At 37.0% G+C, this 24954-nt stretch overlaps 2 protein-coding genes across 3 annotated transcripts; both read left to right on the plus strand.

Annotated features, from left to right (window-relative positions):
• The first annotated feature begins 26 nt into the window (after positions 1-26).
• LOC149553602 (transcription termination factor MTERF8, chloroplastic-like) lies at positions 27-23929 on the plus strand. 2 transcript variants are annotated; one of them, XM_089789024.1, is made up of 3 exons: positions 27-1482; positions 15120-15354; positions 23519-23929. In XM_089789024.1, the coding sequence occupies exon 1, from the start codon at positions 176-178 to the stop codon at positions 1346-1348; it is 1173 nt and encodes a 390-aa protein (XP_089645150.1). In that variant the 5' UTR covers positions 27-175; the 3' UTR covers positions 1349-1482; positions 15120-15354; positions 23519-23929. The 2 variants fall into 2 exon arrangements, with proteins under 2 accessions (XP_089645150.1, XP_089645149.1); XM_089789023.1 differs by lacking the exon at positions 15120-15354.
• On the plus strand, positions 11899-14000 carry LOC149553603 (uncharacterized). Its single transcript, XM_089789022.1, has 2 exons — positions 11899-12473; positions 12588-14000. Exons 1-2 carry the CDS (start codon positions 11901-11903, stop codon positions 13317-13319), a joined length of 1305 nt encoding a protein of 434 aa, XP_089645148.1. The 5' UTR covers positions 11899-11900; the 3' UTR covers positions 13320-14000.
• Positions 23930-24954: the final 1025 nt, after the last annotated feature.

Below are 24954 nucleotides of genomic sequence, written 5' to 3' on the forward strand. Positions count from 1 at the left end.
TTGACGACCTAACAATTGACCTAATATGTGGTAAATCCTAATTGACCTTCCAAACCCCCAAATATCCTAGGTAGTCTCCACTCCAAATATTGTAGGTAATCTCCACTTCTAGTTATTTTTCTTTCTAGAGTAATCTTTGCAGGTACTTTCGTTTCCTGTCCGCTGCATCTGCTTCATGGACATCAAACAATTCTTCTTCATACCGGTGCCACGCACCCTCTTTCTGAAAACCCTAACCCAGCTTCGCTCAAATTTCTCTGTTCTTGCAGAGAGTAATAATGTTGCCAACATCAGCAACGCCCCTTCACAAAATCTCTTCCTGCACTTCGTTACCGCCAGATTCGACATCTCTTCAGCCGACGCTGCAAAAATGTTGAAAAGGAAGCCCTCGCTTGGGCGGCTGAAAACCCTAGATAATGTTGAACAACTTGTGTCCATGTTCAACAGATTTGGTTGCACTGAACATCAAATTGCAAGCATGATTAGATCTCAGCCCTCGCTTTTGGTGACAAGTGCGGAAAGATTTCTGGAGCCCAAGGTTCAACTGGTTAAAGATTTGGTCATGGGGGGCGAAAATTTAAGCAAAATTGTAACTAATTTGCCGTGGATCTTGACCTCTAAGCTGGAAGTCCTTCGCTCCAACCTTGAGCTTCTCAAGACTGTATTCCCAACACAGGATTTTCTGATCAGAGCTATTAGGAGTAACCCCCTTATTCTTACAAAGAACTTGCAGGAAACATTGAAAACCTCGGTAGCCTTTTGGGAGGATTTTGGCTTTCGTGGATCAGAGCTCACCATGTTTTTGCTGGTAAATCCCTGGGTTTTGATGCATACTTCGCTCTCACCCGAGCAACTCGATCTCATTCGCAGGATTGACATTCCCAAGGAAACCAAAATGTACAAACACGTTGTGAGCGCAGTGGCCGTGATCCGCATCGAAGTTTTAGAGGCCAGGATTCACAATCTTGAGCTTTGCGGCCTCTCGCCTGAACAAGCTCTGCGAGTAGCTAGGGTTCACCCTAAACTCCTGGAAGTGTCTGAAGAAAACATAAAGAAAAAGATGGACTTTGTGCTCAATCACATGGGACTCTCTGTAGACTTTCTGGCAAAGCATCCACGCATGGTTGCAATGAGTTTGGACAACGTTCTCAGGCCCAGGTTTTCAGTTTGGCAAAAACTGACAGCAATGGATGGAGCACAGAAGTTAAATCCCACAAGACTTTTCGGTATCTTGGCCATGACGGAGGCTAGGTTTGTTGCCCGGATCATACAAGGGCACCCTGAATCTTCTACTCTGCAGACTGTTTATAAAAATGCCATTGTTAATGTCTCAAAAGAAGTTTGTTAAGATAAAGAGACGTTAAGTTTCTTAGCATTTGATGTTTCTGACCCTGTTCTTCCCCAGAGCAATTTGCTTCATTTGTTTACCTGATGCACAAACTACTGACCCTGCTGTCGGATTGTTATCGCTTTTCTTTCCTGGTATGCTTCTTATAAATTCTCTGGTTTCTAATTGCTTTCATTGAATGCCAAGTTATTAACATGTTGAAGATAAAAATGTATACAGATTGCACTTTGAATCCCAGTTGTTTTGTTCAACTACTTCACTTTCATTTCATTTTTAACATATGGCAGCACCATTGATCTTATGCTTATTTTATATTTGACAATATATTTTTAATGATTTATTTGATCTCAGAGATGTTCTGACCTTTTTTTATATATATAGATATATAGAAAAACTCAAAAGATTTTTGAAATTTTCATTTCTGTAGGTCCGTATACAATTTCAGCAAAAGAAATCTGCAAAACATTATCAATGCCAGGTTAAAGGGAAAACTAAAAACAATTTAATCCATTAATTCATGACCACTGACCTTTTACGAAATTAGGAAACCATCAAAAATCCAAGGTGATATAGACCATGTTTCGAGCAGGTTAGTACAGCCCATACAGATTGCACACACCAAGCCATGAAAATGCTGCTTCTTGAAACAAATGTTGATGAAACAAGAAAGCTGCCTGGCAAGTTTGGACCAATAGCAGTACTCATCAAAAATCCAAGGTGATATAGACCATGTTTCGAGCAGGTTAGTACAGCCCATACAGATTGCACACACCAAGCCATGAAAATGCTGCTTCTTGAAACAAATGTTGATGAAACAAGAAAGCTGCCTGGCAAGTTTGGACCAATAGCAGTACTCTTCGTCCCAGACAAGCCTACAAATAGCAATACCCAAGAACCTGGAATGAAGAACTGTATTGCGACCTGGCAGATGAAATACTAATAATTAGCCAATAGGCTATTATATGTGAGACTTTCATCTAAACCTGTCTGTCACCTAAAACAACTAGTTGGTTTTGTTAATGGTTTGCATTGATTGCATATATTTCAGTAACTGCAATATCTTTTATTAGATCACAATCTGATTTACAAACTAGATATGTGATTCAATTGGAACATCTTTTTCATTCATCGCCTACCTTTTTTTGCACTTTGAAATCATAAAATGCACTTCGGTGACATTCCGGAAGTGATTATCAGTATCATATTCAGCCTGGTGAAGGATGGGAGGGCAAGGAATCAAATGGCCCTGGTTTGCAAGAAATGGCACGAGCTGGAGCGAGCAATGCGAATGGTGCTGTGTGTGCGGGGAAACATAAGCAATTTGTATTTGATACCATTCTGTTTTCAGGGCGTGACGACTCTGGACGTGTCACAGATTTCGCCATGGGGTTACCCTGTTTTGGATACCTCTTCTCCTGAGAGTTAAATAATTGGGCATCTTCTGAAGCAGGCCTTTCCCTCCGTTCAGAGCATCACAATCAATGCTCGCAACGCCCGGAACATCAACATGCTTGTGCAGCTCTGGCAGCGAATCCACCATGTCAAGCTGGTGAGATGGCACCAATCTGTCAATGATCCAGGGTCTCCTCTTGGAGAGCTGCTGCCACTTCTTCTCAATTGTGAATTGCTTCAAACCCTAGACCTCTCTCAGTTCTATTGCTGGACGGAGGATGTTGTCTCTGCTTTGCTCTATTCCCCCTCTGTTTCTGTGTCTGCCTTTGCGAATCTCTCGTGGATGGTATAAAGAATGACACAATTTGTTCAGATATTTTAGCCAAGTCGCTTGCCATGTTTTTGTTTGAGTTTTTCTGTTGAAATCTGTATGCGGCAGGTTCCAAAATGTGGGATCTTGGACAAGGTTTGTGAAAATTATGTTTAAATGCCTCAAGAGCTGTGATCCTAATGCAGCACAAACTGCTTTATCAATCCACACCTGAATAAATATATTGACCCTGGCATTTTTAGATCCACTTTTTGTTTAATGTGAATAAATTGAAGCAAATCCATTTTTAGCAAGATCAGTTGTGGTAGGGTTTCATAAATTCTGGTTTCAAAGTCTACCCCATTTTTACTTATCGACATTATTAACAACAGAAACAATCTGTGCAAAATCTTGTGGTCACTTGCCATGTTTCAGTGAGTTTTATTCTTTGGAATCCATATTCCGACAGTATTGTTTTGGTGTATTTTATTTCCTTTAAAACAATTCCATTTTTCCTGCACTATGTTTTCTTTTTGATCGGTATTGTACTATCACTATATTATATTAAACGAAGGCATTGGTTTTATTTAAATTTGAACTCTCATCTCCATTAATGAAAATGTGTTAATGTTTGTTGCTTTAATCCATTTGTCGCCATTGCCATGAGAAATGAATTTTGTTAAGTCAATGATTTTGGAGCAATGCATATTTATCTAAGTTACTAATTCGGATGCGGATTCCGAATCGGATTTCAGAAGCGGATATGGGATGCGGGGATTTTCTTTTTTTTTGGATGCGGATGCGAGAGGAAACGTATATATAGAAATTATAATACTAACATATGCAAAGAAATGCAAGAAATATACAAAAACAAATCATTTGATAAATCATAATATGACTATGAATCTATGATACTTAACAGTTAACTGGAACCCTTAAACAAAATTTCAAGATATTTCAAAATTCATATGATATTCATGTATCAATATCAATATGTGCTTGTCCAACATTAGCGTTTAGTCTTGACTCTTAAATAATAAGTTCAAATAGGTCGTGTTCAAGATTCCAACAAAATAAAATTTAAAAACATTGTAAACGATTGAAGTTTGAAGATTCAATCAATCAGAGTCTGACTCTGAATCATAGGGATTCGCAAGAAAATCGACATTCTTATTGTCATCTCTAACTGCTGAAAGATCATTTGAACCAAGCATGGTTCCACTTATGCTAGATGCACCGTGTGCCACACTATCATCATCACTGTCTCCAACTGTAACAAGATCATGAAGTGTTGCATCCAAATTTGCACACTCAGGGGCTACATCCCAAAGCTTTGTTGCCCCTTCCTTGTAATGATCATTCTTATGTGACAAAAGACGCAAGTTGGTGTGGACAAAGACCAAGTCCTCAGCTTTCTTGGAGCCTAACCAGTTAATCTTCACCGAATGGATAAAGGAGTATGTACTCCAATTCCTTTCAGCAGCAGAAGAACTAGCAACCTATATAGTTGTCACAAAACATACAAATGAAAAGCAAATTAATTTTATAGAATGTGTGAAACACTAAATTCTACAATGCAAGTGTAAACATAAATTTTAAAACAAATTTACAAAACAAAATAAAAAACTTACTTGTGATAGGACTTTGATTGCAAGAGGTTGAAGATGCTTGAAAGATTGACCATACATGTACCACCATGTGATAGCTTCCATTCTATTTTGGTCCTTTAGTGCAAATGGAGAATGCTTTGACCCTGAAGCAAACAACCCAAATTCTTCCCTCACTTTTTCATGCATTTCTTCTAGTGGGAAGAGTCTTGTAAGGGCTTTGTGGCATCCTCAACAACCTCCTCATCCGCAAATGGTGCAACTCTACCTGGCATACCAGCTATCTCCTCACTATAGTACCTAGGAGATAAGGCATATGCAAGGAGGTGCAATGGGGTAGTCATCTTATTCCAACGATGGTTGATAATTGCTTGCATTTGTTTGCGTAAGGCTTCACATTGTGTGGGGTCACTCTCATGTGCTTGTATAGAATGTTTTACCTTCTCAACCATGGTGTCCATGCCATCATACACATCCCCTAAGCAAGGTGTATTTGTATCAGCGAAACGGAGCATAGTCATGATGGGCTCGGTGAAATCCAATACATATGCCATAAAACCCCTCCAACTCTCATTCAAGATCAAATCCCTAATCCTTTGTGCTCTTTCTGAATTTGAGATCTTCCATACACCCCATTGATGACCAATGGCCATTTGACTTAATGCATCTTTTACCTTGAGGAGTCATCTCATAACGATTGTATGAGATGCAAAACGGGTCTTAGCAACCTAAGCAAGTTAACAATATGTCAATTGACAATATAATTATAAATTTAATTTTTAACTAAATTACAAAACCATGAAACTTAGTAATTTAAAAAAATTAATTCACCTTCAGCAACTCCAATTTGGAGTATGTTCTAAAAATGGGTTGTGACATGTGGTGGTTGGTCACAAACATCTGTATGTCCTCCCCCTCTTCATATATTTTCTTCACCCAATCTACTTCAGTGTCAATCCTCTGCATGATCACATTAAGGGAGTGAACAGTGCATGGAGTCCAAAAAATATGTTCATACCGACTCTCAACTAAAGCACTCGCACCCCTGCAATTTTTGGCATTGTCAGTGACCACTTGTACCACATTCTCACTACCCACCATCTTGATGACCTCAATGAGAATTTTAGAAATGAATTCTAAATCCTTCACTTGCCCCTCACAATCAATGGCCTTCAAAAACATTGTCCTTTTGGGGGAAATTGCAATCACATTAATCAGTGGCCAGTTTCTTGTATCCTTCCAACCATCTGACACAATAGTTAGACTCGAAGTTTTCCAAGATTTTTTGATTGGTTGAAGCTCTCTCTCTATATGTGCCCTCTTTTGTTGCAATAAAGTTGTATGCACCTTTTCATAGCCCGGGCTTGTGTAGTCAGCTGGTGATTCTTTGATTGCTGCCACCATTTCCTTCCAATATGGTGATCTCACCAAGTTGAAAGAAAGCCCATTCGCATAGAGGCAACGTGCAATAACTTCATCAGCACGGTCGCTTGCCCCCATTTTAAATGCGGTGTCCAATGGGCCTCTTTTGCGGGTTGAAATTTCCACTTCTTCCTCATCCTCTCCTGGCACAGTTACTTGCAAGAATGGGTGTTGGGAGGATGCAATTGGTTCAGTGGGTGTCTGTGGCTTGCTTTTTGAGGAAGGACCTTGATAGTAGCTTTTTTTTAATCCATTGATCAATGCATCAACAGTTTTTTGTTCTCTTAGAAATGAAAGTATTTCCACGCTAGTCATCCCGGTACCATTTTTGCCTTTGCACATTCCAAATCCTTTGCCAGCAGGGCCCATAAAATGAAGCTTCACTCGGGAATATGAGCTATTGAAAGGTTTTCCTTTGTTACTTTGACAATAATTGCACTTCCAATAGTATGAGCCACCTCTTGAAACCTGTGATATCCGTGTTGTATGTCTCCACAAAGTAGAGCCTACATCAACTTTGAAATTATCAGTCCCTTCCCCTCCTTGGTCGCCCACTGAACTTTGACTAGCACTACCACTAGTATCCATTCTTGCCTAGTTTTTTGCAACCTATTTTATAAGAAAATAAATAAATTTTAATTAGTGCCTAACAACTATGAACATCAATGATCATGCATATAAGTGGAAAGAAGTGAGAAAAACTACTAAAATAGATACCCAAAGTTGCTTCTACATATCTTTCAAAAAAAAAATTGAAAAAAAACTTTAAAAAAATCTTCAAGCACTTGAAAAAAGTCATCAAAAACTCAAAAAAATTCATCTAAATACTCAAGAAAAGGATTGATCACTTACCTTGAATGGTTTAAACTTCTTTGAGAAAGCTATCTTTCCCTCTTCGAAAATGCTGAACTTAGCTTCACAATGGAGTGGCTGTAGGTGCATCTTTCAAAAAAAAAAAAATTGAAAAAAAACTTTAAAAAAATCTTCAAGAACTTGAAAAAAATCATCAAAAACTCAAAAAAATTCATCTGAATACTCGAGAAAAGGATTGATCACTTACCTTGAATGGTTTAAACTTCTTTGAGAAAGCTATCTTTCCCTCTTCGATCGATCCTCTTCGAAAATGCTGAACTTAGCTTCACAATGAAGGAGTGGCTGTAGGTGCAAACAAAATTCTAAAATGACTCTTGTGAATGCTTCTGTATTGACTTCTAAGGTCGTTTTAGGGTTTTATTGTGAAAAACCACTTTAAAATTGCTTTTCATCACATGTTGTTATGGAAGTTTAAGTTAAAATAAATGATATTTTATTGCTTTTTAGGGCTTAGTCGGTGCTGGGCCCGCGGATGCCCTATGGGTGCTGGCTGGAAGCCATCCGCAGGCATTCGGATGTGCGTGGAAGCTGATACCATCCGCAGGCATCCGGATGTGCGTGGAAGCTAATACTCACTCAACTTCCACGCACATCTGGATGCCTGCGGATGGCTTCCGGCCAGCACCCGCAGTGCATCTGGGCGCTCCACGCATCCGTCCGCATCGAATGCGGAAGCCAGGCCACTGAGAGACAAATCGGTATCTGAGATATTTGTCCATCAATTACAAGTTCTAGATTATCATTCCATCACTCTTTTTGGAAACTTTCATAATCAAATGTTCTAGATTATCATTAGGTCACTCTTATTCCAAATGCTCATAATCAAATGAGAATGAAACAAGGTGTTTCTTTTTCATCTGGTTAGTGATAAATTTGTTTGAAATGTAAGAGCAGGATGAATTTTTGACGTGCGTACATGATTTGATACCTAATTGATAGTCGGGTTTGAAGGGTGGGATTCTTGTGCTCTCATTGCCCAATTTTTTTTACCGGATTGGTAATGACACAAGGATTTGTTTTTTAGCACTTTCATTTGGATAGTACTAAATCTCGTTGAAATGCAAGAGCAAGAGCTATATCTGAAAAGTATTGGGTTTTATAGAGTGGGTGCTTAGTCTGAGGGGTTAATAGATGCCTTGATGTTCATGTTCATGAATGAGTTTTTAGCATGTGTTTCAGTTGTGTGGTTGATACCGTACAAGTATAAAATACACAGCTTAGTTTAAAGAGCATTGAATGCATAAGGTGAAGACAGCTCAATTTAAAGAGCATTTACTCCATAAGGTGAAGACTGAGTTGCACGGAGATGCAGAGTTATGAGAGCTCTTCATTAGTTGTATGGCATTGGGGGTGTTCTAGCCGTTGTTAGAGAAGCTCCATTTTAAATCAAATTTATGTTGGATATTCCTGACCTTGTTCTATTATCAGTTTATGTAATGATGAACATGTTGGCTGGAAGAAAATGGAAAGCTGAACCTCTCAAGTAAAATATTTAAATATGTTTAAATTGAAAGGAATAAAGTTTTTCCTTCCAACCTGTGCATATACATTAATTAAATGAAAGTTCTCGTCCAGAAACTGGATGTATTCAGAAAATTTTCTGGCAATGCATCACCCAATTTATCTTTTTTCTATAATGTAAACATAGTAACTATTTTGTATCATAATAATAATAAAATATGATTATACTCATGGTTCAATTTATATAGCATTGGGGCAGTGCAAATAAAATTACAGTTCAGGTAAATGTGAAATGCCATTTACTTCCAATATAGAATATATATGATTAATCTCTGCCTATTTGATAGCTGCCGTCTTGATAGTATACTCAGTCCAAACAGGCTGATGGATTGTACCCGATTCTATCTATACCAGATTGTTTTTGATTGTTCACCTGCTGATTTTGAAACAGCTGTGCAGGTTTAATTGACTATATATCTTATGCAAGATTAGTTATTAGCCGATGGGCTATTATAGGTGGGAATTTCATCCAAAACCTGTTCCGCATTTAAAACAACCAACTGTTTTTTGTAGGTGGTTTGCAGTAAGACTGGATTAATGGGTTGCGTATCTTTCAGTAAATGCAAAATCATGAAATATCAAATACACCATCCGATTGAAATCTTTTGCAATAAAAGCGGGATATCTTATATCATATCACTAGACTACAAATCGGACCTCAAATCAAATTTAACCAACCAATCCAAATATATCAAGTGATTGGACGGAAGCATTCATTTTCATTCACCGCCTACCTTCTGAGTTATTCAACAATTCAGAAAGAACATTTGATTATTTTGAAAGTTCTCAGGCTTTCTGTTGAGTGACCTTTTGTGACTCAACTAGACCCCATGCTTGTCCCCAATCGAATGATGGTGTTCAAACAATAGACGCACTGAACAAATCTCCCTAGTACACTTGCAACTTTTTGATACAAATATTCAGATTCAAATATGCCAGTAATGTTAATATGTAACAAGGAGAAATACTTTACATCCAAAGTTCAGAGCGCTGTTTCAAGTGTCCAAGGCTAATACAGCCAAGGCAAAGCCTTTGCAATGGTTGAATGGAAAATAAATACCTGTTGCAGAACTCTTGACCAGAGGTCAAATAGGCACTATATGTAAAGAGATATATACCACCTCGATCCTTCCTCCAAGGTTCCAATGTTGAACATCAATTCTTTTGACTCAGCCATGAAGGTTCTATCCACTATCCTGGAAGCAGCAAAAGTGGAGGGCTCATATTGACAATTGTTTATTTGTTTAGCACAGGAAATACTTCCAGTATTCCTCTTTGCCCACGACCAAACGAAATAACACCGCTTTGTATACTGTATTTTCATTTTGAATCTCATTCTCGTTTAATCTATTCAAAGTTTTAGCTTTGTCTTTCTATAACTATTGGTATGTTAGCATGCAGGATTTATATTCATGCATTACAACATTTTGTTATTTAAGTATCATCTCTTAGGATGATTGAAGGGTATGATTGATCACCACTTTTATGCTTGAATAAACAGTTTAATTTGAGAACAACCGTTACAAATTTAGAGGTACTGATGCTGTTAATGATGGGCAGTAAAGTTACAGTGATGGATGGATGGTATGCTACTTGTAGACTAATAAAAAACCTATGTTCCCCCGAGTTTCCGGGACGGGGACGGCAGGGGACAGCATTTTTTTTTGCCGATTTTGGGGACAGCGGGGGATGGCAAATGGGGACGGCAAAAGTGACATTTTTTTTAGTTTTTTTAATTTTTTGTGTTATAAAAAATTGGGGACGGATGCAAGTCCCCAATGAAGTTTCCGGGATGGGGACGTCCCTGTCCCCGAAACGCTGGTTTTTGGGGGGGGGGGATGCGTCCCCGGGGAACATAGTAAAAAACCTATGTTACCGGTACTTCCCCATTTGCCTTCACATACGGGTATGGTACGTATCAGAATCAGATACGTCCAAAATACCCCGTCAAATCGAACAGGGTTCGATTTATACGTATTTGTCGGCGTTTGATTTTTGTTAGTCTTTAACGCATTTTTACTAGGGTAAAAACCCTAAAGTGAACGAAACAAACATCCGCTGCGCAGAACGAAACAAAAGTTTGCACTTTGTAGGAAAAATATCCGCCGCGCTCGAAATTTACAGCAACTGGAAAGCAACGGCAACAGTAAACTGACACCAACTTGAGACCTGGAGCTAGACAACGACGGACACCTGCAATAGGGACGACGGAGCGGGAGTTTGTGTTCGGCTTAACCAGGTAAATTCGTGAATGTTTATTTTAATTTTTTAAAATTTATTTAAAGTTACAAACTTTCAAACAAAGTTTTATGTATAGTTTTATTCATATTGTAAGTTTATAATATTAATTTATTATTGAGTTTTTTCATATGTTTATGTTTATTTTTATTTTTTAAAAATTTATTTGAAGTTATAAACTTTTAAATTTTAAATACTATATATAGTTTATAAATTATAACTTCAATAATATAAAAGGTTTTTCAATTTTTTTTAAAATTGTATATATCATATAATATTTAAATTTTAAATTGTAATTTTTTAATGTCAGACAATATTTAAATATTATTTAAATATTGAATAAATATTATATTATATAATGTCTAGAGTATTAAATAATAAATGTTAATAATGTATTTTTTATTTTATTGTTTATTAATTTAATATTTATATAATAAATTATAATATTTGTTATAAATTGTAATTATAAATATGTCTTATAATTTTAATATATATATTTTAAATTTTTTTTTAATGTTCAAATAGAAATTGAATTTGTTTATTTTTATATTTAATATTGTATTTACTATTATTTAATAATTTAATAACATTTTTAATTTTTAACTTGTTGGCTCTTGTAAACAGGACAATGTCAGCTTCTTCTATTACTCGACCCAAATTCAAGACCGATCCCCATTCACCATTATGGAAATATGTCACAATGAAAAGCCAAGTAAAAGGAGGTGGAACATTTGTTTGGGAATGCAATTTATGCCATGTGGAGAAAACTAGCTCCTATAGCCGTGTGAAAGCCCATTTATGTGCCATTCCCCAAATGGGTATCAAAGCATGCGAAGGACCGGATGCAAAAGGATTGCCACCTCAACAAATAGCAGGATTCATTCAAGAGCAAGAGGAAGCAGATGCAAGAGTCGGACATGCCACAAACCATCCTTTGTTGAAACGAAAAGGAAGTAGTTCAAGGCCCCCACCTTCTCCATCTCATAGTGACTTTCCTGATATCATAGTAGAGAACCACCCGTTCTTGTGCAGAATTGAAGAAGAACTTGTTATTGAGAAGAGAAGTAAGGGACCATTGGAGAGAGCATTCCAGAATGATGCTAGGGAGATTGCAGATGAAGCTGTTGGAAGATGTATCTATGCAAATGGTTTGGCATTCAATGTTGTGCGCTCACCATATTGGTAGGATATGTTGAGAAAAGCAAATGATGCTCCGCAAGGGTGGATAGGGCCAGGTTATGAGAAGGTACGCACCACCTTACTAGCAAGTGAGGTCAAAAACATAAACAATGCATTGGCTCCCATTAGAAATTCATGGAAACAAACAGGTGTGTCAATTATCTCTGATGGGTGGAAGGATACCAAAAATCGGCCATTGATAAATGTGATTGCAGTGTGCCCAAATGGGGCAATGTTTCTAAAGGCTGTGGATTGTGAGGGACAGGTGAAGGATGCACAATTTATTGCTGATATCCTTATAAAATGCATCCAAGATGTGGGTCTTGAAAATGTTGTCCAAGTTATTACAGACAATGCAAAGAATTGTCGGGCTGCAGGTTTGTTGATTGAGAGACGTTTTGATCACATCTATTGGACACCTTGTGCTGTCCACTCTCTCAACCTAATGCTACAAAAGTTGGGTAGGAAAATAGATTGGATCAAACAAATCTATGCTGAGGCTGAAGAGATTCAGATGTTCATCACAAACCATAACATGTCACAAGCCATTTTTAGATCATTTTCAGAGTTGGAATTGCTGAAGGTAATTGAAACACTTCAAATTTTCAATTCTATATTCACTACTAATATGAATTTACTTTTTAAATTTGATAATGATTTCTTCATAATTTAATTATGATTTTTAATTCTTGAATAGGTTGCCGAGACTCGATTTGCATCAAACACAATTGTCTTGAGGCGACTTGTGTTGGTGCGAGAGGCACTTGCTGGTATGGTTATTGGTCAAGGTTGGATTCAATGGAGGCAATCCAATATAGAAAGGGCAACAAATGTAAAGAAAATGATACTAGAAGACACATGGTGGGAAAGAGTGGAATATCTTCTTAGTTTCACCGAGCCCATCATGAGCATGATCCGTTTTGCTGACATGGATCATCCATGTTTGGGAATGGTATACGATGGCATTGACTCAATGATTGAGTTAATGAGAGACGTCATCAATAAAAAAGAGAAAGATCCTGAAGAAACTTTCTTCAAAGAAGTCAAGTCAATTTGTGTTGAACGGTGGAACAAAATGACCACCCCATTACATCTTCTTGCATTTGCATTGACTCCAAAATTTTATAGTGATGAAATTCTTTCTCAGCCAGCAAGGGTACCACCATACAAAGATGGAGAAGTAAGTGATGGATGTAGGACAGCACTCAGTAAACTCTTTCGTGATCATGCAATGGAGGATTTAGTTACAACCGAGTTTGTTAATTTTGTATCCTTTGACGGTCAAAGTGTTGCTGCTATCCGTGACAAGTACATGAAGGATGCTCATGCTTGGTGGTACCTTAATGGCCATACATCACCACACCTTCAAACTCTTGCAATCAAACTTCTATCACAGGCATGTTTCTTAATTTTTGCTCCAACTCTCTAACATTATTAGTCTGTTAATGTCAGAAATAAAGTTATTTTTATAGTTGCAACTCTCTAACATTGTGACAAATTTTCAATAGGTTGCTAGTTTTTCTTCAGCTGAGAGAAATTGGAGTACATACTCCTTTATTCACTCAGTGAAACGCAATCGATTGGCAGCAAGTAAGGCAGAAGAATTGGTTTATGTGCATTCCAACTTGTGCCTTCTTACTTATAAAAAAAGTCAGTACAAGGAAGGGGGCACAATGTTGTGGGATGTAGATCCTGAGAGAACAGATTTAGATTTTTCAGTTAATGCACCATCTTTACCCTCTGTGGAGACAAATAGCCAACGTGCTTCTAGCTGTGGAATTGAAACTGGGGCTGCATGTGGTTCCACTGATTTTGATTTTCTTGATGACCCATATTACTAATCAGTCTAATTGTAATATTTTGACAGTTTACTGTTTAACCAATGCACAATGAATTCGATATGGATATAATCATATATGATATATCTATCATAACATTCAATTTTTGACATATCAATTGACAAATTGATATGAAACTAGACTTAAAGTTACAGGAAATCATTATAAATGTGTTACTGCAATATTTATGGCAGTTTTGTTTCTACTTTTCAAGCTGTAAACCTGTATACATGCACAGATATAAAATATATATTTATGATTTTTTAATTTTATATGCTTTTAGTTTTGTTTTCAAGTTGTACAAATGCATATGTATATATATTATATATATATTTATGATTTTTATATGTTATTTGTACAGACGTATCCAGACGTACCCAAACCCACTTTCCAAAAAATTGCCATACCCATGTATCCGTATCCGTGCCCGTACCCGTACCGGTAACTTAGTAAAAAACTAACATGTATTTAGATGTAATTTGTTATACACAGAGCTATGAGCTGCAACTAAGAAAAAAATCGTTATGGATGGAGCTATGAGCTGCAACTAATAAAAAATATTTTTTTTCTGCTTCAATGAATATCCTCTACATTGTTGTAAAATACGCTTGTTCTTCTTTATGTTGCGAGGATTAGTATCGTGGATGGTTTTTTGGCAATTCGTTAATATCTGCTCCTTGAATGGTATTTGCAACTTGAATTGTCTTAGATGTAGAAATAATCAAGCTCTTTGGCTTAGCTTCAGGGATTGAATTAACATCTTTTGGACATTAATCATGGAAATCGTTTTCAATTCATATATGTTATCACAGCACTGCTGGATAAGTGCTCTTGACGTTTCTAATTTTTACTGTACTCTAGAACTGTTTTTAGGTTGCATGAAAAACATACCTCTTTTGGTTTAGTTCCAACATCTTTTTTATAGTAGTTGTGGTTCTTGTTTTCAGTTCTCATATATTTTTGGACAACACTGTTGGGTTCTTGCTACTGTTGTTTCTGATTTTGCTTTCATTGTTGATAATAGTCTTAGGTGTATGAAAAATCAACCTCTTTTAAGCTCAGCACCAAGGGCTGAATCAACCTTTTTTGACGGTACTTGTGTTTCTTGTTTTGTTTTCACTTTACATATTTACTATGACAACACTATGGGATAACTGTGCTTGTTATATTTAATTTTGTCCTTGTTCCTAGATGATTGCATCTTTTAACTTTAATTTCACACCTTCACAGTACTTATGTATAAACGGGGTATGCTATGGTTTCACAATTTTCACTTTACTTCATTCTGTTTTTTTCCTTTTTCTTTTACATCAGGGTAATTTTTAGTTCAGGGACTATAGCAGCTCCGTACAACGTCCTAAACTCTTTTACTTCTCTTTTGATTGAAGCAGCAATTTGGAGTTTTTCCTTGGCCCATACAAGCCTCAGGCCCCCCACTGATGAATATGCAATTTCTTCGCACTTTTCCTGAAGATAAGAAGATATCCATTTCTCAAGTTCTAGTGATCTAAACTGGAATAAATTTAATGTTTTCCGAGTAATGATAGGCAGAGGAAGCCAATGGCAATGCCCATTGCAGACCAGATATGGATAGTAAATTCTGGTTTTGTGCGACTTAAATTCGAGGTTGGCACTAAAAACCTTTTATTAAATATCAGATAGTGCACGAAGAATCATAAGAGACGAGGAGATGAGGTTGAGATTCACTCACTCTTGGACTCTTAATTAATTCTGCTAATGTCTAAAACAACTGCACATTGATAGATTTGTATAAAACTTATAAATCTTTTTCTTATATTGTTAGATATTAAAACACGTTATTCAATTTATATAAAATAAATTATTTTCAATATATTAGTACAATTATTTAAAAATACAATATTGACTGATTTATATTGCCGAAATATATATATTCTAGGAGTCAACCCAAGATTTCATGTAACAACTCATTTCTCTCATTTGCTATGAAATTGGTAGCAGGTAGTGAAGGCAACAATCAGAATTGGTCACAACCCATATGATTAACAAACATGTAAAGGAACCAGACATGGGAGCAAGGATTAATTGGGTTCTCGTTCATTATTAGTACAATCTAGAGCTTTCACTTGCAAAATATTGTACAATGTTTGTTTATTAATCATGAATTGAAATGGGAAAAAGCTGTAGCCAACATAAATTGAAACACTTGATTCTATCGCCACAAGGAAGTGCCTGGCCTCCCTGGCTGCCATTCTTAAGAGAGGCACCTCAAACGAACTCTTCTATTCCACCTTGCTCTTACACTTAGTGTCAAGGAAAGCCCTGAAACGGTGAGTTGAATGAAGGGCTGGTGGAGCTGTTTCTCTTGAAATACTCACTGCAATTGCATCGAAGCAACAAAATGAAAGCCATCGAGGTAGGGCAGTAGAAGCACAAAATAAAAATAGTGAAATAATAAAAGCTTGGACCACGTACATAGTTAGTTCTTAAATTAACTTTTCTTGCAACTTCACATTGTTAGATATTTGAGCATTCCTTTCTTAGTCCAACCTTCTATTAAGGATATATGGTTGTTGATCTTTTCTAAGATTGAAGACAAACATAAAAAATGGAAAATCCAATGGTTATATCTTGTTGGAAGTGTTTAGATTGTGTAAAAAGTTTTGGCATCTCACGAAATATATTTCTCTACTTGGATGTTTGCCAGTTACTAGTTCAATGTGCTAGAAAATCTTTTAAGAGACTTTTTGTGGTCATAGGAATGATGCTTCAAATAATAACAATTGATATTGGTAACGCAAAATGATGGGGTTTGACTTTTACAACTATATCAAGAGTTAAATCACTAGACAACTCTCAAATAGAACCAACATTCTCCTTTCATCAATATGAACAAGAATGAGAAATAATCCATTACAATTATTAGGAGAAAAGAAGAATCTTGATTGCAATAACTCGCACTAGTGCTCCCTTAATATATACGAGTCTATGTGTGATACTTTATCAACTTTTTATTGGCTATGTTTATGCATTTGAATATCCTTTTTCCCCAATGAATAAAGTTGTTGTGTTACAGACATTATGAGAAGATGTCCCTTATGGTGATGGAAATCTTTTTTTTATTTATAGAATCGATTTCTTCTTGTTCCAAAAACAAACTACTCATTACCATGTAATACATATAATGTATTAAACTTGCAACCAAAAATGTGTCTAAAAGATTCTACTATTTTCCTCGAAAATAGTTTATTTTGTGAACGAAATACATAGCCATTTAACGATCTTTTATTTTTGTTTTACCCTTCTACAATTCTTTTCATTTTATAATACATATATATGAATTTAAAAACAATTAAATTTAACTATTTCAAATTAAGAATAATTAATCAATTGTTTAGATCTTTAAGTTTCCTTTTATATTATATTAGATGTCTAACAAAAAAACAAATGTGAGCAATCATATTATATAGACTTACACTTTTGGTCACTATCGGCGTACCCCTTGCTCCTTCCCCTTGCTCCTTCGGGTGCAAGTGCTAGTAGTAGTAAGTGCTAGTAGTAGTAATTAATGTGTGATTCTTCAACAATTCAGATGCACTATGATTGGATATTTAGCCGATAGGCTATTATAGGTGGGCATTTCAGCCCAAACCTGTCCGACGCTTCAAAACAAGGTGGTGTGGAGTTTTAAAAATAAAATTAGATTTTTGATTAAGATTTGAGAATCCAATAAGATTTATAAATTACTACAATATTCCATCTTTATCCGTATAAAAAAAATTATGGTCCTTGCACTCCAGAATTACAACAGATCAGGGGAGAGAGTAGGGCGGCATCACAGGTGGCCCGAGGAATCGAGATGATTCTGTGAGCATGCCCGGCAATGGAGACAAACTTGAAGCATGGTGCGGGGCAGAACCATCTAGCCCATGTGACATATAAGGGAGAGCACCACGCTGACCTGCGAAGCACAATGGATCGTTGACTGCCTGATCAGATAGAATGACCATAGGTTCCACATACGGTCACGACAACTAAGATCCCACTTGGTGCATTGATGGCACTGAGAGACTACACTATGGAGGCATTCGTTTAACACAGTATTATTTTAACACACTTATAAGCCTTTAGTTTAAAAATAGGAGATGTCATCAAGAAGCTTGCCTGCCTGATTCGTGTTAGGATAAACCACGGACAGAAATAAAAACTACATGCAAATATAACCAATAACAGAAAATAATAGAACACACAGAAATGAACACAAGGCACCAGGATTTAACGTGGTTCACCCAATCCCTGGGCTACGTCCACCAAACAACAAGTCCGATCTTATTACAATCCAGTGATTACAACCTGATTACAATCTGTAATCCCTTACAGCCCAATACCACCGCAAGAACCAATTTTGTATCACAACATTATTTTAAATACCCAACCCTAAGCCCTTTTTATACAAGTATTAAACCGCTTTAGGGTTATAACATGTCGGCCATATGTCGGCCATAATATGTCGGCTACTTCCCAAAAAAATTATTTCTGGGGCGATGCCCCGAACCCCACTATTTATGAAGTATGTACAGTACTTTCCTGATCAGTCACCACAATCTAACAATCTCCCACTTGAGGACTGATCAGGCTCCACACTAAACAACAATCTCCCACTTGGAGACTGATTCTGTAGCAATACCACTACCACATGGGGCTCCCACTGGATCAAACCATCCTGGACTCTACTGTTTTTTTATTCATGTTCAGTCTAAAAGACCAACCGAAGCTGAAGAGGAGTTCAGCTTCTCCCTTGTTACAACCTTTGTCAACATATCTGCTGGATTGTCATTGGTATGTATCTTCTCCAGCTTTAACTGTCCATCCTCCAAAACTGACCGAATGAAATGGTACCGCAACTGTATGTGTTTGGTCTTAGAATGCAGAGCTGAATTCTTAGCAAGATGAATGGCACTCTGACTATCTATGAACAAATAATTATCCTTCTGAGGATGTCCCAATTCTTCCAAGAAGAACTGAAGCCATATCATCTCTTTGGCTGCCTCTGTAGCAGCAACATACTCTGCCTCTGTAGTGGAGAGAGCATTAATCTTCTGTAACCTAGAAACCCAGCTCACGGCTGCCCCACCAACAGTAAAGACATAACCTGTAGTACTCCGCCTGGTATCAATACCCCCAGCCAAATCTGAGTCAACATAGCCTTGTAAATCAGTAGTAGAGCCCCCAAAGTGTAAACACTTATTGGATGTTCCTCTCAAATATTTGAGAATCCACTTGATAGCATTCCAATGCTCAAATCCTGGATGACTCATATACCTGCTAACGATTCCCACTGCATGTGCAATATCTGGCCTAGTGCATACCATAGCATACATCAAACTTCCTACAGCTGAAGCATAGGGTACCTTGGACATCTTATCCTCCTCTTCCTGTGTCTTGGGACACATCTCCTTAGTCAATTTCAAATGACCAGGTAAAGGTGTGCTGACAGCTTTAGCATTCTCCATAGAGAAACGTTGCAACACCTTCTCAATATAATCAGCTTGAGATAGCATCAATGTTCTGTTCTTCCTATCTCTGCAAATCTTCATACCAAGGATTTGTTTTGCTGCCCCAAAATCCTTCATAGCAAATGCATGTGCTAACTGGCGTTTTAGCCCCTTAATATGATGCATGTTAGACCCAGCTATAAGCATATCATCAACATATAGACATAAAATAATGTAGCTATCATCATCCAACCTCTTAAAATAAACACAATAATTTGAATGACACCTGTTATATCCATGCTCATGCATAAAACTGACAAATTTCAGATACCATTGTCGAGGTGCTTGCTTCAAGCCATATAAACTTTTCTTCAATTTGCACACTAAGTTCTCCTTACCTTTGACCTCAAAACCCTGTGGCTGAGCCATATATATTTCTTTATCCAAATCACCATGAAGAAAGGCTGTTTTAACATCCATCTGCTCTAAATGCAAATCTTCAGTAGCCACAAGACTTAAAACAGTACGAATAGAAGTCATTTTAACAACATGAGAAAATATCTCATCAAAATCAATGCCCTTTTTCTGTGCAAATCCTTTTACAACTAACCTGGCCTTAAATCTTTTCTTACCTCTTTCCTCTTTTTTCAACCTGTAAACCCATTTATTCTGTAAAGCCTTTTTACTTGCAGGCAACTTGCACAAATCCCATGTCTTATTTTTCAGCAAAGAGTCCATTTCATCTTTCATTGCAGACTCCCACTGAATCTTAGTATCCACCTGCACAGCTTCATCATAACTTTCAGGTTCACCAGCATCAGTAAGTAAAATAGAATACAAAGAGGGAGAAAACCTTTGTGGAGGTCTAATTTGCCTTGTTGACCGTCTAACATTTACTGGTGTGTGTGGTATTTGTTGTTGCAGTTGTTGCACATCATGAGGAATGGCTGGAACATCAGCTTTTGGAGTATCATCCAGCACTACATAATCATCTTCTTTCTTCTCATGTTGCTGCAACAGATCTTTGTACAACACTTTCTACAACACTTTCTCATTGAATATGACATCCCGACTTCTAATAATTTTAAGATTTTCAAAATCCCAAAGCCTATAACCAAATTCATTAATGCCATATCCAACAAAGACACATTTCTTTGATTTAGCTTCTAGCTTGGTTCTATTTTCAGAGTCTATATGAGCAAAAGCTTCACAACCGAAGGTCTTGAGAAAAGAATAACTCACCTTCTTACCAGTCCATGTTTCCTCTGGAATACCACAGCCCAAAGGAGTAGAGGGACCTCTATTAATCAGATATACTGCAGTATTGACAGCCTCCGCCCACATGTGTAAGGGCAACCCAGCATGCAACCTCATGCTCCTTGCACGCTCCGTTATAGTCCTGTTCATGCGTTCAGCCACTCCATTTTCCTGTGGAGTCCTTGGAACAGTTTTTTGTCTACGAATACCATTAGTGGAGCAATAATCTTCAAATTCATGACTGCAATACTCACCACCATTATCAGATTTGAGACATTTTAATTTCTTACCAGTCTCATTTTCAACCAAGCATTTCCATTTCTTAAAAGTTTGAAATACATCAGATTTCTGTCTAAGGAAATAAACCCATACTTTTCTAGTTGCATCATCAATAAATGTAACATAGTAATGAGAGCCACCAAGGGAAGATACCTGAGCAGGTCCCCATACATCTGTATGCACAAGCTCTAATTTCTCCTTTTTGTTTTCCTTCCTTGTCTTTACAAAACTCACTCTCTTTTGTTTTCCATACACACAACTTTCACAGAAATCCATATTCACACATTTTAGACCTGGTAAAACTTTCCTTGAATGAAGTACTTTCATACCTTTCTCACTCATGTGCCCAAGTCTATTGTGCCATAGCGCTGTATCAGAATCTACAGCAGCTATTTGTTCTCCCTGCTCAACTGTAGTAATTGTTCCTGAATATTCATTTTTCTCTGAAACAATCAAAGTAGAAGGAACAATATGACCTGTACAAAGATATAAGGTGCCTACTTTCACACCTTTTGCTACTACAAGGGAACCTTTTGAAACCTTCCAATTTTTATCATTAAAAGTAACTACACAACCCTCATCACCGAGTTGCCCTGCTGAAATTAAATTTCTATTTAGTTTTGGAAAATGTCTTACCTCATGTAGTAGCCAATGATTTCCATTCTGCAACTTAATCTTAATTTTTCCCTTTCCAACAATCTGACAGGGTTCATTATCCCCCAAATAAACAAGCCCAAAATCCCCTTGGACATAATCAATGAAATAACCTCTATGAGGTGTAGCATGAAATGAAGCACCAGAATCTAATACCCATGAATCATCAACACTCTCTAAAGACAGAAGCAAAGCATCTTCTTCGGATTTGTTACTTACCACATTTGCCTCCTTGTCTCCATCTGATTTATCTCCTTCGTTTTTCTTTCGATTCCAGCAATCTTTCTTTTTGTGCCCTGGTTTCCCACAGTACCAGCAATCATTTGGTCCTCTCGATTGAGACCTCCTCCCCTTTGACTTTCCTCTTGATTTTCCACGATTTCCAGAGTTACTTCCTCTTTCAGTCGTTCTGCCCCTGCTTTGTGCATTTAAAGCACTTCCTGATGTAGATCCACCTGAGGATTTTCTGCGAGTTTTCTCACTTAAAATAACACCGATCACATCATTATATTTTAGGGTACTAGATCCAGGAACAGAATTACTCACCGCCATTACCAAGCCATTCCAGCTTTCAGGCAAAGAACACAAAATCAAGAGAGCCCTAATTTCTTCATCAAAATTGATACCCACAGAAGATAATTGACTAGTAATAGTATTAAACTCATTTAAATGATCTGCAACAGATCCACCTTCTGCCATTTTCATATTAAATAAACGCTTCATGAGAAATATCTTATTTGAAGCGGAGGGCTTTTCATACAGTGTCGCTAGGGTTTTCATCAAATCTTCTGTCGGCTTTGCTTTTGTAATATTAAATGCCACCGATGGTGCCAAGCATAACCGAATGCTTCCGAGTGCCTTTCTGTCCAAAAGATCCCATTCAGCCTCTGACATAGTTCCTTGATTCTTGGCTTTTCCTTTCAACGGCTTCCATAAATCCTTCTAATATAAATAGTCTTCCATTTGCATCTTCCATAACTGGAAGTTCTGCCCATTAAACCTGTCAACCCTCAACTTACCCTCATCTGCCATCGCTCCCACTCAACTGTGAGACTCCCACTTAACCGTGAGACTTTCCTGCAGAGGATAATTGAAAAGACAACCTTGCTCTGATACCACTTGTTAGGATAAACTACGGACAGAAATAAAAACTACATGCAAATATAACCAATAACAGAAAATAATAGAACACACAGAAATGAACACAAGGCACCAGGATTTAACGTGGTTCACCCAATCCCTGGGCTACATCCACCAAACAAGTCCGATCTTATTACAATCCAGTGATTACAACCTGATTACAATCCGTAATCCCTTACAGCTCAGTACCGCCGCAAGAACCAATTTCGTATCACAACATTATTTTAAATACCCAACCCTAAGCCCTTTTTATACAAGTATTAAACCGCTTTAGGGTTATAACATGTCGGCCATTTCCCAAAATTTTTTTTTTCGGGGCGATGCCCCGAACCTCACTATTTATGAAGTATGTACAGTACTTTCCTGATCAGTCACCACAATCTAACAATCTCCCACTTGGAGACTGATCAGGCTTCACACTAAACAACAATTCGAACCCTCGACCTCCCCCTCACCATCCGCTATTTGCAGGTATTTCTCCTCACCATGAAGCGGGAGTGGAGTGGAATCGATCACCTCCGCCTTGAAAAGTTTTATCTCATGCTCACCTGTTTCTTGCATTCTCTCTTCCTTCGTTTAGATGCCCCCTCACGGGATCCATGTAATTTTATTATTACTGCCGTAGGATATAATACATTCGTTTAGATGCAATTTTCCCTATTTGACTCGGTCAACAAGCCAATTAGAATAATTTATTAAATTTCTAATCATTAATTGATATTTTCAATAAAAAAAAATCACATTATTCTCATTTAAAATTGGTTCGAGCAAGCAGAAAATTCATTTTTCAGCAAAAATAATGCTAAATTATGAACACTATATATAATAATATAATAATAACAAACATTAGAAAAAATTTAGAACATTGCTTTCAGAGATTCTCGAAATTTCTTATAACAATGCTTTCGGGGATTCTAGATATTTCTTATAACATTGTCTTCGTTGCTGATTTTGGAAGTTTCTAAGACTGCTTTCTTGATTGCCAGGTGAACTATTTGATGCTTATCTTACACAGATTGCTGCAAACAGATGAACCCTCTTGTAATGGATTTCTTCAACTGCAGACAACACTGCAATGGCAAATGGCGACAAATGGCTTGTACTCTGCTTTCAAAATGTCTACTATGTTGGTGGCATCAATGAGGAGTTGATCTATTTCTACTTCTACCTCTTCTTCAGAATTCTGTGCTGGTATGTTCAGAACAATATTGATGTAAATAATTTCGCACCATAGAATCCAGAAATCAAACTCCATTATAATTGTAAATCATACAAATCTCATTGAAGACGATCATGAAAATGAGCTAGGATTATGTGTACCTCTGTAGTTAAGTAAAAAATGAAACATATGGGTATCCAATTTCTTGAAATCCAATTGGGTATTATTTATCTCTCAACATTTCAAATCATATTTTACAATCTTTCATCAAAATTAATGAGCTTGTGCTTCAATATTTCTAATTTATACAGTGAAATTCAGAAATGAAGCTCAACTTTCTCATGTTAATTACAAGAACATTGATATAAATAATTTTACACCTCATTGAGCGCATGTTGTCTCGATAGCTAGTTTTGGGACTAAAATACAATTCAGAGGAATTTATAATTAAAATAGGGTATGGAAATCGTCATTTTCCTCAAAAATCTAAGAGAAAAGAAGGCATTTACGTTGTTTTGTTGCACCTGATGTCAGAGTCACTCACTAACATTTTGCTCCATTGTCGTCGTCGCCAATTTTGACTTCAATTGTCATCTCTGGTGAAATAAAATAGAAGATAACCACTGAAAACACAAAATTTTAATGAAAAAATGGACAGCCAGAAACCCAATAATTTGTAGCAAATAACATTTTTTTGCAAATTTAAACAACTATGATGAGGCGGCCAAACATTCTAAAATATTTAAACGAGACCCTTTGTTTTTCCCTATAGCAGCTTCAACATATGTTGCTAGACCTGAAAAAAAACATTGGTAGATTCAAACATAACAATTTCGACTCTATACTCAGATTTAGTCTCCACCTTATCATCGTTGTAGAGCAGGGAATTGTACATTAACAATTTATAGTTGGCCCAATCCTCCTATGTCACTGAACTTCAAAACATATGCTATTCCTGAAATCAAAATGCATAGAAGAGAGTAAAAAAAAAACAATTCACCAGAAGGGTTACCCATAACTCTGAAGGACAATCGGCCAAGTTGCAGTGTAACAGTTACTAAAACCTTACAAGTGCACTTCGAGTCCACTCTCGTAACACACTCATCCAAAGTAAGCTTCCCCTATAAGGCAAGGAACCAATCCGCCTGCAGAAGGCACTCCTCAATGGAATAGCTGATATAATATCCATGGACCAGAGTGAATATGCATTCACTTTCACTGTTATACAGGGGCGATGTATCCATCAATTGCAGTAGCATAGGA

This window comes from Cupressus sempervirens, chromosome 6 (assembly GCF_028749045.1).
Source record: "Cupressus sempervirens isolate cs-2001-9-10 chromosome 6, ASM2874904v1, whole genome shotgun sequence".
Taxonomy (NCBI): Eukaryota; Viridiplantae; Streptophyta; class Pinopsida; order Cupressales; family Cupressaceae; genus Cupressus; species Cupressus sempervirens.